We start from the raw sequence: 16,325 nt of genomic DNA, 5'->3' as shown, positions 1-16,325 counted from the left end.
GCTTATATGTATGCTCGAGAGTCTGTAATTTATTTGGAGTCATTAGAGTTGAAATTAAGTTATAATCGAAGAAAGAAGTGAGAAGGTCGAGCAGCAGGAACCGGTACTTCAGCATCTACTCAAATCTCGTTGTTCAAAGCTATCAAATTTGTAATTGGCTCTTTTTTAATGAGCTTATATGTATGCTCGAGAGTCTGTAATTTATTTGGAGTCATTAGAGTTGAAATTAAGTTATAATCGAAGAAAGAAGTGAGAAGGTCGAGCAGCAGGAACCGGTACTTCAGCATCTACTCAAATCTCGTTGTTCAAAGCTATCAAGATTGCCCTTGAGCGAGAGCGAAATTTCCATTCGAAGTTCAAGCGAGAGCGAGATTTTCACAATTCCAAGGAGATTCCATGTCAAAGCTAGCGAGATTGCCCTTGAGCGAGAGCAAGATTTTCACAATTCCAGCAAGATTCCATGTACAAGCAGCGAGATTTCAAGTTTCAAACGAGATTTCATTTCGATCGAGATTCTGATGGAATTTTCGAGCGAGATTTTGAGTTCAATCAAGATTTTGAATCAAGTTTGACCAAGATTTCTAGTTCGATCGAGATTCTAATGGAATTTTGAGCAAGAGATCAAGTTCGAACAAGATTTTGAATCAAGTTCGAGCAAGATTTCGAGATTTCAAGTTTCAAGTTTGACGAGTTTGACCCGTTGACTGAGCGAGGACCATCGAGGATTGACTGGTTTGACCGGCTTTCTTCAAACTTGACCTGGTTCACCTTAAAAAAATATTTTGATTAGTTCGATTCAGATGGTTCACGTTCGATTCAAGCTGTTTGGAATGGTTCGAGCAGTCCAAAAGTGGTTTGGAGCTGTTTCTTATTGTTTTGTATTTCTTAGGCCTTTGTTTGCTTGTTTATGTCAAAACCATATCAATATGTGTTTAATTATTTATGCATGTGATGTATGTTATAATTAAATAAATCTTGTATGTGCATACAATATGCCATGTACATTTAAAACCCCACCATAGGAAGCATGTTACATGCATTATGTATATGTTATAATATGTTATAATGTATAGAATGCATGTTTAGGGTTTCTGTTATTTAATATAACTGATATATTAAATTTAAACACCTTTGATGCATGTTGTGGATGCAAGAGCATGTCTAATTTTTATAAGTTGTTATAAAATTGAGTTAGACATTAAAATCCATAACGAAGCATGCTCACATAGGTTAAACACTTGTTTTAATAGTTAAAACAGGTCGTTATCTTATAAATCACAAAACTCAAACCGGTATATAATCTCATCAAGAGATTCAAATTATTTCTCAAAGTTTACTTCCACACATTTTATTATTATTATTATTATTAAGGATTTTATTTTTCAAATAGACTCTAAATGTATGACAGATACAAGATTATTGTCTCTTTTGCATCACATTTTAAAAATGAAATTCTCATATAATTATATGTGGTTCTAATGTAATAATTTCCTCTACTAACATGATTTCAACCATAATTATTAAATATTATAACATTCACTTCAGGAAATGACATTAAATGGTCGAAATTCATTATTTTTCATAAAATCATATGCTCATTTTGATTTATGCAACTTCAGGTGCATTAAATCATACTCAAATTTAGGAAGAGTAATGAACTATTATGCATAACTTTCAAACTTTACCATGAGAGAATTTCGTCAAATATATATAATTATTGTATATAAATTTTAAAGTTCACAAGATTATCCACATAAGCACACGAGAAGAATTTAAATATTCAACAATTAGATAAATTTCAATATTAGCATGACAAACTAAGATTTGACTAATTCAACTCCCATGTTAGTTCTCAGGTAGAGATGTTTGCTTACTGTCAGTTTAAATACCTTTGTCTAGCCAAAACAATTCTTAGACAGAGTTCCCCTATAGTCAAATTTTAATTTCAAATTTATTAGTCTTTTAACTAAGAGTTAATTAATAGATTAATGAATCTAAGTAAATTATTAAGTTGTATTTTTTTTTTTTCATCTTATCAAAACTAATTCACTTAAGAAATAATCTTTAATATTTTAAACCTTAAACATTTCAAAATAAAATTAAAGATGATTTTAGATATTTATTCTCATATTTGAAAGATAAAAGATAATATTATTACGAGAGAATCTTACATTTATTTTTTTAAAAAAAAAAACCAAATCTTATCAATAAATATGCGATCCAATTATGAAAATAAATATCCTAATTTAATTTTCCGTATATAACAATTATATTAAAAATATATATAGAAAATATAAACTAATTAGGAAAATATCTCGATCAAATCTTTTGAATATAAAAATGGGAGATTTTCATAAATAGAAAAATCAGGAAAACAAATTTAATTATTTTAGAATTCTATCAGTTTCTATTATTGATAGACACGGTTAGACTAACCTTTATCAATGATAGACTTCTACCAAGTTTCTATCAATGATAGATGCTAATAGAAGTTTATCGATGTCTATTAGCATTTTTTTTTTTTTGCTATTTCTGTAAATAGTTTAACATTTTTTTCTATCTGTAAATATTTAGAAATAAGATGCATGATTTACTTCCTTAATCTAAATGATATTGCAAACATACATTAGCCTATTTGATATATCCATAAAATTGAACTAAAAATATAAATTCAATATATATTTGTTTCAAAATTATTTATGGCCAACAATAGCAAATATACATATTTGTATATATTTCAAATAAAATACAAGACTGAATATATACTTATCCAACGCGCATTAGATATGTTAATATGCATTATATACACTCAAAAAACATATAATGTGTTATAAAACATTAGAACAAAGATGTTGGGGATCTTTTGCATTCTTGGTGTTCTAATGAATCAATTCCAATCTCTAATGTATTGATTTTAAACTTCAATCTCTACAAAATCTTCAAAGTGGTAGAGACTCGTACTAATAATGTGTTATAAAACAATAAAACAAAGAACAAAGTGGGGAGAAAAGAATGTAGAAAGTGAATGTATTCTCTATCAATTGTATATCTCAAAGATCCCAATGGCCACTATTTATAGAGTTTATAAGATATGGAAAAGGTAAATATAAGGAGAAGATAATGGGAAACATATTTGGAAATAATATCTGGGGATATATAATTTATAGACATCTATATCTAATTGAAATATTTATAACACTAATTAATATATCGGTTAGATTTGTGTTATTGGCTATATATTTATTTAACAATTATGGATTTTTCTTCTTGGGTTGTTTTTAATGTTGTCTTCGAATGTGTTTTAGTGGGAACTTGTCTCAGAAGTTGTTACAAGAATGCTAACTCTGCAAAATATTTCTTTTTTTATTTTATTCTAGGTTGCTTCTCTTTTTTTAATTTTTTCGAATTTATTTGGAGATATTTTTCATCTTTTCGTTGTGCTATTTAAGTCAAAGAAGTATCCTTGCTCGAGTTTCCACATTTATTATTGTGTGAGATTGTTTATTGAGTGTTGACAGACTACTTTATATATGGTATGTATTTGAAAAAGAAAGAATTAATCTTACCTTGTGGTGATGTATTCTTTAAGTTGTTCTTGTTGTGGATGTTTCAATCTTGTGAAGTTTTATTTGGAGCCTAAGGCAAAGTTGATCGAGAAGGAATTCTCAACCTTAGAGGGATCCTAAGGTATTATTAATAGAAAATGAGTTTTCAAACTTAGGGAGAGTCTGAATTCTTCAAGTGTAAAGGAACTTACAAGGACACTATAATAGTTTGGACCTTTTCCAATGCTGAAAATCGTCGGGATTAGTCGAAAAGAGCGTCGGCCAAACTTTTCCCAACGGTCAAACAATCGTCGGGCGGATCGTGGGCAAAGCCTCGTCGGCGTAACCTTCCCCGACGATATAATAGTCGTATCATAGGGAAAAACAGTTATCTCGACGGATTGAGAATGTGACTTTTATGCCGATCCTAAATAACACCATCGGGATAATTTGTAAACCCCGAAAATCATAATTTATTAAGACCGTCGGGATAAAAAAATTCACCCGACGGTGAAAAGCCACCATCGTGTTAAATAATTATATCCCAACAGTGACAAATTAGTGTCACCGTTGAGAGATATTCAATTATCCCGACAGTGACCTTAAACCGTCGAGATTTTGTATCTTGATTCGATCCCATAAATCGTTGGGGGTTTATTCATTAGCGTTGGGAGAAGATAAAGAACGCATTAAATTATGGTCTTTCCCGACCCCTTATATTGTCGAGATTATATATATTTAACCATCGAAATTAGGTTCTTTTTTTATTCTTTATTTAAATCTGTTTTTTTTTTTTTTTTTTTCAAATGTCATACCTGTTTGAATTTTACAAATATCATTCAAACTAATATAAAAATTGTCAAAATCAAGTAAATGTCTACAATAGTAAATAATATAAGAAAACATATTTGAATTTCAAGTCTTAAACATACTATTCGTCTCAAAGTAAAACAATACATCCACAATTCCTTAATTCAAAGTAACATTACATGATAGTGTTGGGTCCTATCGGGAGATGCATCTACAACCTTAATCCACAATTCCTAAATTGAAAATAACATTAACATCTACAACTTAAATACATTTGTTGGGAGATGCATCTGCAACATAAACCTCGAGGTACCTACAAAATACAAATTTGAATAAGTTTAATGCTCAATATACTATATACCAATCTCAAAATGAATATAGAATTTAAAACTCAACTAAGAACATTAATGAATCGAAACAAACCAATTCAAACTTGCATATTTCAATCTCAAACTCAATATAGAACTTAAAACCAATATAATAACATTAACAAATAAACCTCACTTTAATTTTATACCTAATATAAAACTTAAAACCCAACTTAAAGATTTACAAAAACTTGAAGTTATTAATAGAGGGTTAAACAAAGTAGGAGGAAGCTTTGGAAAATGGACTGTTCAGTTTGAAAAGTCAAATGAAAATGTGCCTTCACCAGAAAACTACTTGGGATTGTTTGCCAAGATTTCCAAAGGCATTGATGCTTATTTTTCCAAGAACTAAAACCCCAAAACAATAATGTGACCTAAAGTTTGGATGCTTTCTACTTGGTTTGTTCTTACAAATAAGAAATTGTGTGTCATGTGTGTTTGTTATGTCTATTATTAAGGATATAATGTTTGTGGGGTTTGGGAAATGTGTTTATCTTATATATCTAATATTTATAATTGAAAATCTATCAATGTGTATGTGTCAATGCTCTCAAATGTATGTTATATCCAATATAATTATATGAGTTCACATAAACCAGTCATATAAATCAGTCAATTGGTATCTATGTAGTATATGTGTAGAATTCATTCATACTCAAATTGATATCTATGTAGTATATATTTAGAATTCAACTAACAAAGTCAACAACAAAAATTGATGCATTCAAATTGGTATCTATGCATCTCGGACGGGGAAAAAATGTTACCAAAAATTGATGCATCTCAGATGGAAAAAATATATTACCAAAAAAAATATCGGCAGCGAGCGGACAGCATGCTGACAACATCTGGATGGCGAGCGGACAGGAGGCAACTACACGGGACTGGACCGCGAGCGGATGGGACAACGACCAAACAATGAGCGTATGAGAAAAATTGAAGGCCTGTGTTTCGGAGATCGAAAGGAGAGAAAGAAAAATGGAGGAAGAAGAAAAAGAAGAAGTTGTGGTGAGGGTTTTAAATGAACTTCTCCTGGCGGTCGTATGGTAAACCGTCGGGATAAATGCCAATATCCTGACGGTAAATCAAAAAGTGTCAGAAAAATTATAAAATCCCGAAAGTCACATGCAAACCATCAGACTAACACCAAGTTATGCCGAGGGGGTTCTGACACAACTATCAACATAACTTCACAACTTCCCACCTAATTTTTAATTTAATACCCATCCGTCGACGATCGCCCGCATACCATCGAGCTAACTCCACCAAATCTCGACGGTCTTCTTACACCACCATCGGCATAGCTTCACAAATTTCCATAAGTTTTTTTATTGTAATAACGATCGCTTGACGATCTCTCCAAAACCGTTGGTGGAAATACAAATGTTCGTCGGTCACTCAAATACCATCGGGCAAACCAAATATTATCTCGACGGTTACTTCCATACCGTCGGCTAAAACATGTTCGAGCACCATTGGGAGAATTTAATAATTTCCCATAAATTTTTTCAATTTTCTATTTCATTATATGATGACGATCCAGAATCGTCGGGCAAAGGGACATTACCCTGACGGTATTGCTTCAACCAATGAGAGAACAGAAACATCACCCGATGATCATGATACCGTCCAAATAGTTAAATATGCTCGACGGTTGGGTTTCAGACCGTTGGGATAGATTCATTATCTCGACGGTAGTAAATGATCCGTCGGGATTGGGTTTTCTCTCGACACCGCCATTTCATCATCGGGGAAAGTTAGATGGGGAAAGTTAGATGTGTCGACGCTTTTTCCTGCATCAGAAAAAGTTTCGTCGGGAATAATGAAAATTCTTGTAGTGGGAGGAAAGATATCTTCATAGTGAGAAGGAGTCTCACATACTTAGGGGAAGCTTAAGTGTTTCATCACTAATATTCACATACTTAGAGGGAAGCTTGACTTCGAATAAGAAGAAATCTCACATCTTGGAAGAGGCTATAAGTGCCGTTATTTATAGATAAGTATAATTTCGTAAATACTTTACTTTTACATATTAGTTAATTATCTTTTGCGAACATACTACCCCTTAGATATAGGTGGTTTATCTTGAATGGGGTTACCAACCTCTATGTGTTCATTCATAATTTATTGTTTATTACTCTATTGTTATCTTTAAATTATCTTTGATTTAAATTTAAATTGAAATTTACTGTTTGATTATCCTTAAAATTTTAATATGTATTTTGCAAAAGAACTAATAATACTTTTTATGCTATAAACCTGAACTAAGTAAATTATGTTCAATCATCTTAATGTTGCATTTTTCTAAAGTCTAAAAGACTCGTCTGAAGTAGAAATTCCAACTCCTATCAATAAATTAAAAGTGTATGTTGAAAACGACTAGTTATGATATATAATTTTTAAAATTTTCCTTGACAAAAATAATAAAAACGTTAATTTGAATACTTCAATCTTCAACTAGTTTATAGAGTATCTATCATTTAAATAAAATTAAAAATAAATAAATAAGCGCGTGGCACATGAGTAAAAGCGCGTGCAGAATTAGAGAGATGACGTGTGGGGTCGTGGTAAGGGTTGCATGTGTGGCGGTCTGAGATGGAAACTGTAGAACATAAAGGCGGGTCCCACGGAGAATCACGAAGCCACACGGGAGGTACGATGGGACCCCACCGCATGACATAAAATCTCATTCATTAACTGGGACTTGCTTAGGACTTCGAGGCCCCTTGCCTGCTTTTTCTCATTTCCTTAGGACACGTCACTAAATCAAATCCCTAATAATAGTATAATTAATATAACAATAATTATGCCTATTTCTTTTTTGCGGTTTTTAAGGACAGTTGTTGGGCTTCAGCCCAGCCCATTTTCCTAATACACACTCCTTTTGATTTTGTGGACCCTTCTTCTTCTTTTTTTTTTTTTTTTTCTTTGGCTTCCAAATATATATTTTTCTTTGTTTTAATAGATTCCTCTTCCCACGCGTTTAATTGAGTTGGGTTTCCTAATGAATGATTTAGTTTTTCTTTTATATATACTAAAGTACAAAATTATTTTAGTTCGATCAAAATTATTTTAGTTCGATGATTGATGAAAGTGTTTCCATTGAATTAATTCATTGTGTTCAATTATTTGGATTCTACACTTGTTCAATTTAAAATAGGTATAGATGGATGGTTTTGTATTATTGCTTCATTAAATTTCCACTATCAAATAGCTATTTACTTTTTTTCAAAAAAAAAAAAAGAATAAATTATGAACATTTTGGCTTTAAAGAGAATTCATCCATGAATTCTAACTCACTGAATCTTTAAAATAAATAAATAAAATAAAAAGTCTAGCTCCCTGTAGTTTTAACTTTTTCGTTATTTTATTTTTAAAAGTTATTTTTTAACTTCTTATTTAGCTAACATTTTAAAATTGTTATAGTTTGAAATATTTAAATGTAAAATTTCAAAATTTTACTAGGTGTAAAAACATTTTTTAAAATTATTATAGTTTGAAATATTTAAATGTAAAATTTCAAAATTTTACTAGGTGTAAAAATATTATCTAAAAAATAGATTAAGAAAATCTTAACTATCTTGATTTTTTTCTTTTATCAAAATGAGTATAGTTCAACTTACATCAAGCATGCATTATCAATTTTCAATCTCCCATCTTATATATTGTCTAGGAAAAAACTTAATTTCTAAAACAATGAAAAAAATTGCAAAAGAAAAAAAAATCTTAAATATATGTTTTTCTTAAAAATATACATATACTATACATACTCCCACAGAGGAACTCCAAATATATATATATATATAAGTCAAAAGAATAAAATGTAGCAGAAAACCTATACAAAATATCATAGGTGAAGATTTTGAGAGCCAAACAAATATTATCAAACATTTATGGAGAGAAACTTAATTTATTTATTTCTATCAAACATTTATGCACAAATTTTACTAATTCCTAGAGCTCCGGTGCTTATCTAGCCACCTGAAATTCTAAAATTTTGCAAACATTTTGAAATATTTGGGTTGGGCCTGAAGAAAATTGGGCTGAAACAATATAAAAGCCCAAAACAATGTCGGTTCAGGTTCCGAATGGGGAAAAACAGATCCGCCAGTTGTCATTATCAAATAGGAATTTTTGAGGAAGAGAAAACACAACTCATACGTCAATTATGTTCAAAGATTCGATGAATTTGATGTTGCCGCCGCCATAACCACCAATTGGATTTGACCACGCAATATTACTCCGATTTCCTTTTTTTTTTTTAAACTATATTTTCTTTTTTGACAAATTCTTAACCTTTCAAAATATTACCAATACAATATTATTCCTCATTTTATTATTTAATTTCTACCCATTCCCAAGACATAACTTTAAGGATTGTTAGTTGAATCTAAACTTTCTAATAGGTTTGATTCTCTTAATTAGGACTAAATCTCATGTTAATAAATATTTAATTAAGGGCACTTGGTTTACGGTTTTGATGAATGAATCCTAATTAAATCCATTTTTCATATGTACATGTATCGCGTTTAGGACGTTATGTATAGTTTTAGTTTAAATTTAAACGATAAACATCATATTTACTTATAAATTTAATGAGTTCAAATAATGCATTTGGTTTTTACAATTCTCATAACTCAGCCTTCAAACAAATATTATACAGGAGGTATAGATCTTTTTAAGTCGTTATTCTTTTTCGAGTTCAAACACAACCTATTAGGGTTATAGTTTTAAACATCTAAATTTTAGTTTATGTATCTAAATTTAAACATAAGAAAGTTCAATTTTATAATAAAACATAAAAGAGCAATTAAACCAAGCTTGATTTAGTTAAGACTTTTTAATCAACCTATCTCTATCTCTAGTCTAAATGCAATAAGCAAAATTAAAGCTCGAGGGGCCCTTGGAATTAATAGACATGAAATGAGATTTAGGGTTATAGTTTTTAGAGGCAATTACAAATATAGCAATTAATTCAAAGTATTAGTAATATAATACAATGTAAAAATATTTGTAAATATAACAAAATTTATATCTAACTCTCAAAATCTATCAATAATGGATTATATGTTGATAGAAGTCTATTAACGATAGAGTATATCAGTAATATATTTGAGTCTATTAGTATTGTAGCATCACTGATAGATTTTGTTTGGATTGCAATTAGTTAATGGGAAAGTTTTTGAAAAAAAGAAAAATGGGGTTAGTTTTGAGTTGAATAATAAATAGAGGGAATTGGAGGGGCATTAAAGTAAATGGAGAATAGTGAAGGAAGAAGGTTTGATTATATGATAATGATAAGGAAGATGTAATGTATATTGACTAAAACACTCAAAGCAAAGGGTGTCCTGGTCAGCCCCACCCACGGTACCATTGTCTCAACTTCTACCAACATTTGGAATATTTTGTTATGGTGCGTCCAGATTCTTTCTTATTTATTTTCTCCTCCCTACACATTTCATTTATTATTTGCCCCTCAATTCAATTAACCCTAATAACTCCACTTTTGATCATGTCTCCATTTCTATTCATATACCTTACAACCATCATTTATATTATGTCTAAGGCTATATCTTTTTCCTAAAACGAAAATAAAAATAAAATTAGGGTTTTCATTTATACTCTCACGATAACACGATATTGTCTACTTTAGATCAAGATGTCTAGACCCATCACATGGTTTTATTCAAAAATACTTCGACTTCGTACGAGACGACTTATGGCAATGTATGTTTGTTTGGAACCTTTGGTTATTGGAGCGTAATAGGACTTTAAATGATCACTCTAGGATCTTTTAACAATATCTGGGAAGACTCATTGGTATGCCTTATCTTTGGTCTACTAAATCTAATCATTTTAATGCTTATGGTATTGCTATACAGTGGCCCCTCAATTGGCATAGTTTCTTGTAACTTCTTTTTTTTTATAATTGTCCTTCTTTTTGGTTGTATGTTTCCCATAAACGCTCTTTTAATAAAGTATCATTTTTTTCAAGAAGAATATTTTAACACTTTCCTTCACCTGTAAACTTATAAATTTGAAGAAGGTCCAATAAGTAGAGATCAAAATTAATTGGGAATGTAAATGACATTTTAGGAATTCGAACACAAAAGACTACTCTAAATACAATGTACATAAAATCATGTCTCCAACCCCAAAAGCTTAAGTTACTAGATAAATTTAATTAGTTCAATCCTTTAACAACATTGTCCTAACTCCTACCTATTACTAAACCACTACCATACTTAAAAGCTTAACATGATGAAATTGAAAAATACAAAAGCGAGAAAACATTAACAGTAAAGATCAACACAGAGATTTATATGATTCACTATCAGTGTATTAGTCACATTCACAAGCAGAATGAGATATAATTTTATTTATTAGAGAGAAATATCAGATAATACAAAATGCAGAGTTGACAATAGGATTAGAGAGTTTATAAATCGCACACCCCCTCCAGCACACGCCAAATAACATATTCAAATCATTCTAATGCCTAAATTGGTAAATATATATATAACCCCAACATGGGCATTGCTCAATCGTAATTGACATACAATACTTCTTCCCTCGAACCCACTTGTTGTAGTAAAACAAAAAACGTAATATTATATTCTTAATACCGATAATTTCTCACATGAGCATAAATGTTAATTTGACCTATCAAAGTCCAACAATATATGAATGATGAACATCATATAGGAGAGTAAATGATAATATTACACTAGCTAGGGGGTAATGCTTGAACTTAATTTGACTTAAAGCTTTGCACTTTTGATGTCATGGGTGAAAGAGAGATGAGAAAGGGAGTTTGTTTGGGAAGAAGAGGATAACCATAAGCATAAGGACGAAAAACATTGGTATTTTGTAAGTAATGTTACACGATATTGACTTACATGTAAAAGATGTTATAAAAAAAGTGTATATAGATATATAGATATATATGTGAATAAGTGGAGATATATAGTCCTTTAGAGTACTGTTGGAAAGAAGACGTACGTGTGGTTAGGAAAGCATTCACATCAGATTTATTAGAGAGAAAGAAAGTTGGTTAGAGAAGGAAACATTGGTGATGGATATGAATGGGCAGCTTGGGGCTTTGAGTTTTAATTTGGGAGAGCGACGTTGACAGAGCAAGGTTACCTGCTACCTTTACAAATGTTTCCTTCTCTCTCTCTTCTTAGATGTGACCTGTCTCTAACTTACCACCATGTTCTCTTCAACCCTAAATATTAACTAACAAATTAAACACCCCTCCTCCTCTCTATTCAATATTCAATCAACCCTATCTTCGTATTTCCTAATGTTTTATGTCTCCGCTTTGAAGATAACCTACGTGTTTCTCTATGTGGAAAAGTAGATGGACTAAAATGAACATGTATGTATTGAATATTTTGTTGTGTTGTTAATGAGATTCAAAATAGTTACTTGTTTAATGACGAAAATGAATGTATTTAATTTGTGTTGGGATTTTGCTAAATTAATATCGAAATTGTCACTTTTTATGACGACCAAAATGGACTTGTGAAATAATCATCATGAACTAAAGTACATACAAGGAATCCAAAGTAACAAAGCTTATTTGAGGGGTTGTCACAATGTGGTTGACAGTTTTACATCATTAGATGTATGAAAGAGAAATTTTAAAAGAAGATTTTGAATTTAGAATCCAATAACCTATTATTATGACAACGATCATTGTGATGACCTTGTTGAATATTTTTTTTCTTCTAAAGTTTATGTTTAAAAGTATATGGACTAAAACAGACAATAGTAAGAAATTCAACAACCGTTAGTCTCTTCTAGTGTGTGTTCTCTACAAACGTCGTTCGGAAACGACTAACAATTTATTCTTTGTTGATTCTCAGTACAAGGAGATTATTATGTCCATTCTTGACTCTAAAAAATTAAAGGTCTGTTTGGATTCACTTTTGAAAGATTTAAAAAAGTGTTTCTAAAGAGAGAGAAAAATATTTTTTAAGTACTTAAAAAGTCAATTCAAACAAGCCATTATTCTCTCTGATATGGTTCTACTAACACAAGATTATTGTTGTTAATATAATGATTTGGAGATGATTTAATGTAGTAGAAAGAGTGATAATATGAAAAGAAGTGTGTGTAACATTGAGAGTTTGGGTGGAGTTGTGTACATGTGATTAATGGTTGACTAATTGAATGAGAAGGAAGATATGATGAATCATAATTGGGGGCAAAACCATGTTACTGGCTCCCCCCAAAACCAACCACAAGTTGCTCAAATAAAATCACATATAAATAAATATATAATGGGTCTTAAGGGGAAGTCCAAGATCAACGGTCCTACATTTCTCCACGTGGCGAAATCCCATTAGTGAAGGAGCTTGATAAGACATGCACATGCATCCACACGCTACACAAACTTCCACGCACCTTAATATTATTTCTCTCCGCAAACCCCAACCCAAAAATTTCCAAATTATCATAACATAAAAGAGAGAGAGAATTCTGTGGAACAACAACAAGAAAGTGGCAACCCAAACAAAAAAGCTTTCAAATTTTCTCTGGGTTTTATCCAACCTTACTGCCGAAAGAAGAATTTTTCATGGAGGTTAGCCGGAAAATGGTCAACATGCTGGAAACTGATCTCTGTCTCGGCCTCCCCGGCGGCGGTGGTGGCGGCGAGCCGGAGACTCCCAAAGCTAATGGAAAAAGAGGGTTCTCTGAAACCGTTGATCTGAAACTCAATATCCAATCTAAGCCTGGAGTTACCGTCGATCTGACTCCACAGAATAACAATACTTCAACTGATGAGGAGAATCTCATAAGCTCCAAAGATCCTGCAAAGCCACCTGCCAAGTATGTTTCTTCTATCTTCTCGTCGTCGAACATAACCGTTATTATTTCAGATAGTTATTTAACTCAAAAAGTTTAAGCATATGAATTATGACAATAATATATTTTTTTTCTCTCCTTGTATGTTAAGTAAAAATTAAGAGTTTGATGATATGTGTGAATATTTTAGGGCACAAGTTGTGGGATGGCCACCAGTGCGATCCTACCGGAAGAATGCGATGTCTCAAAAGAGCCCTGACGGCGGAGAGAAAGGCGGAAGCAGCAGCGGTTCGGCTATGTTTGTCAAAGTTTGTATGGATGGCGCACCTTATCTGCGAAAGGTGGACCTAAAGATGTACAAAAGCTACCAAGAACTCTCAACCGCCTTGGCCAAGATGTTCAGCTCCTTTACCATGGCCGGTTAGTTCACCCCTGACTTCTAGAGAGAAAAGTCAGGTTAATTATCGTATAACGAGCTGATTTTTAGTTTTTTTTTTAGAAAAATGATACTTTATTAAACCATATTTACACTTCTTTTACAATACGAATAAAAGATTAGATAATATTAAAGTAAGATGAGATATATTTAATTTACCCTTCTCAATTCTCTCACATAAAAAATATTATTTTCAATATGGGTATTTTTTTTTTTTAAAACTATTTTAAACATGTAGAGAGATTTGTGAAATGAGTTAGGTTAGATCTGAAAACACAAGAATCCTTGATGCCAGAATATGTGGGATCATTTGGAATCATTATCAAAGGCACATTACAGCCTAGCTATGCTTTGATTTAGTTATTATTATTATTATTTCTTATAATAATTATTTTATGTTTAAAATTAAATAATTTAATTAACCATGTATTAGCTTTTTTGGGGGTATGTTAAATGATAATGTTTGATAATAAAATGTAAAGGTGACTATGGGGCCCAAGGAATGATAGACTTCATGAATGAGAGCAAGTTGATGGATCTTCTGAACAGCTCTGAGTATGTGCCAACCTATGAAGATAAGGATGGTGATTGGATGCTGGTGGGAGATGTACCTTGGGAGTAAGTTCTTATTCCAACCAACACCTTCCTTATCTCCATAACCAATCAACACCAATTTTTTTTCTAAATCCATTCTCCTAATCATATTTTAATCCACTTTTTAGGATGTTTGTTGATTCATGCAAGCGCTTAAGGATAATGAAAGGATCAGAAGCTATTGGACTTGGTATGTATATTTCAATTTTTTATTATAAATTTATCTATTTATTGAGTTTGAGCTAATAAAATTATAATACTATAGTGGAAATTAGCAAGCCATGCCTATAAGTACATATGAATTATGGGGTCCATACATTTCATCATGATCAATACTTTTAAAGTGTCATTCAAAGAAAGTACATTGAAATCCCAAAGGAATTAAAAACCTTTATAATAAAAATAGTAATAATAAGGTTTGATAAAGATATATATAAAAGAAAAAAGAAAGAAAGAAGTTTTGCTTTTTAACCCCTAAAGTAAGTTTTTTTTTTAATAATAATAATAAAATTTCAGCCCCAAGAGCAATGGAAAAATGCAAAAGCAGAAGCTAAAGAGAAGGTTTATGGAGGAGGTGGGTTGCTTCATGATTTGGTCGACTCATAATTAAGCAAGAAAGAAGGGGGCAATACAGATGGATCTTGTTTGATTGCAATATCTGTACTTTTTTTTTTTTTTTTTTTTTTAATTTTTAATGTTATGATTCGTATATAGATATTAAAAGAGATTTGGGACATTAATTAATTTGTAATAGCCAACAAGAAAAAAAATAAACTCTCTCTCCTAGTACTCTGTCTGGCTGTTTGTTTGTTTGTTTTGCTTTTTAAATGTTTGGTTTATTACAAAAAAGAACTATAATGGGCTTTGCTTTTATATGCCTTCTCTCTTGTTATTAATTTTAATTTGCTTTGTTTTCTTTTGTGTTGGTTGTTAAAGATTATTTTGATTCCCTTTCCTTTAAAAATTGTATATTGTATAGTTAATTATTGCATATTGTAATGAGTTTAGGGTGTGGAAGCCATTAGAGTTTTCTTTTCAAAAAATAAGTAAAGAAAAGTTTTTTATTCTTTGGGGGAACATGACCATGTGGATGCTTATCAAGATGTTTAATGTATTATATGTTTATTATGAGTTAAGTTGTATTGGCTTGCCCAAGACTAACCCAACAGCTGAGGGGTAAAAGGGTAATTACCACCAAAATATTATTTAACTATTGATCCCTAATTAATATCAATCATTTCATTTATGTATTGATTAGGATGAAAAACATGAACTTGTTCCATATTACAAATAAAATAAGAAAACATATTTGCAATTTTTTACGAAAAAATTAGGAAAAATTTTAATTCATATATGTGTAAGGTGGGAGAATAGAACCTACGACTATGAAATCAATAATATAATACTATATTAGTTGAGTTGTGTTTATTTTGATTTTAAACTTTGATAATGATAATGATGTATTTATTTTTAATTTTATTAATAAAATAAAGTTATGTGTGCTATATAATTTATAGTATAATCAATGTGATTAATAATGTGGAGATGAGAAAGGTGGAACTGTTATTATCTTAAACAGGTTTTGTTGGTTGATGATTGAGTGAATAATTATAAATAATCGATAGTGGGAGGGAGATTGTTTTAGATAAACTTCTAATCAACTCTTTAGTGATTTACACATAAAGAATTGCAATTATTTTATTCATTATTAATTCTTTAGTATTATATGAATAGTAGGAGAATTTTTTTTTGATGTAT

General features: G+C 30.8%; 1 protein-coding gene across 1 annotated transcript; it reads left to right on the top strand.

Annotated features, from left to right (window-relative positions):
• The first annotated feature begins 13,119 nt into the window (after positions 1-13,119).
• On the top strand, positions 13,120-15,440 carry LOC120069418 (auxin-responsive protein IAA14-like). Its single transcript, XM_039021158.2, has 5 exons — positions 13,120-13,561; positions 13,728-13,957; positions 14,456-14,591; positions 14,696-14,757; positions 15,084-15,440. The coding sequence occupies exons 1-5, from the start codon at positions 13,308-13,310 to the stop codon at positions 15,119-15,121; spliced, it is 720 nt and encodes a 239-aa protein (XP_038877086.1). The 5' UTR covers positions 13,120-13,307; the 3' UTR covers positions 15,122-15,440.
• Positions 15,441-16,325: the final 885 nt, after the last annotated feature.

The sequence above is a fragment of the Benincasa hispida genome, chromosome 1, assembly GCF_027475165.1.
Source record: "Benincasa hispida cultivar pf3 chromosome 1, pf3_genome.v1.1, whole genome shotgun sequence".
In the NCBI taxonomy this organism is placed as follows: domain Eukaryota; kingdom Viridiplantae; phylum Streptophyta; class Magnoliopsida; order Cucurbitales; family Cucurbitaceae; genus Benincasa; species Benincasa hispida.
The sequence above is the reverse complement of the archived record's forward strand: the minus strand, read 5'-3'. Positions and strand labels throughout refer to the sequence as shown.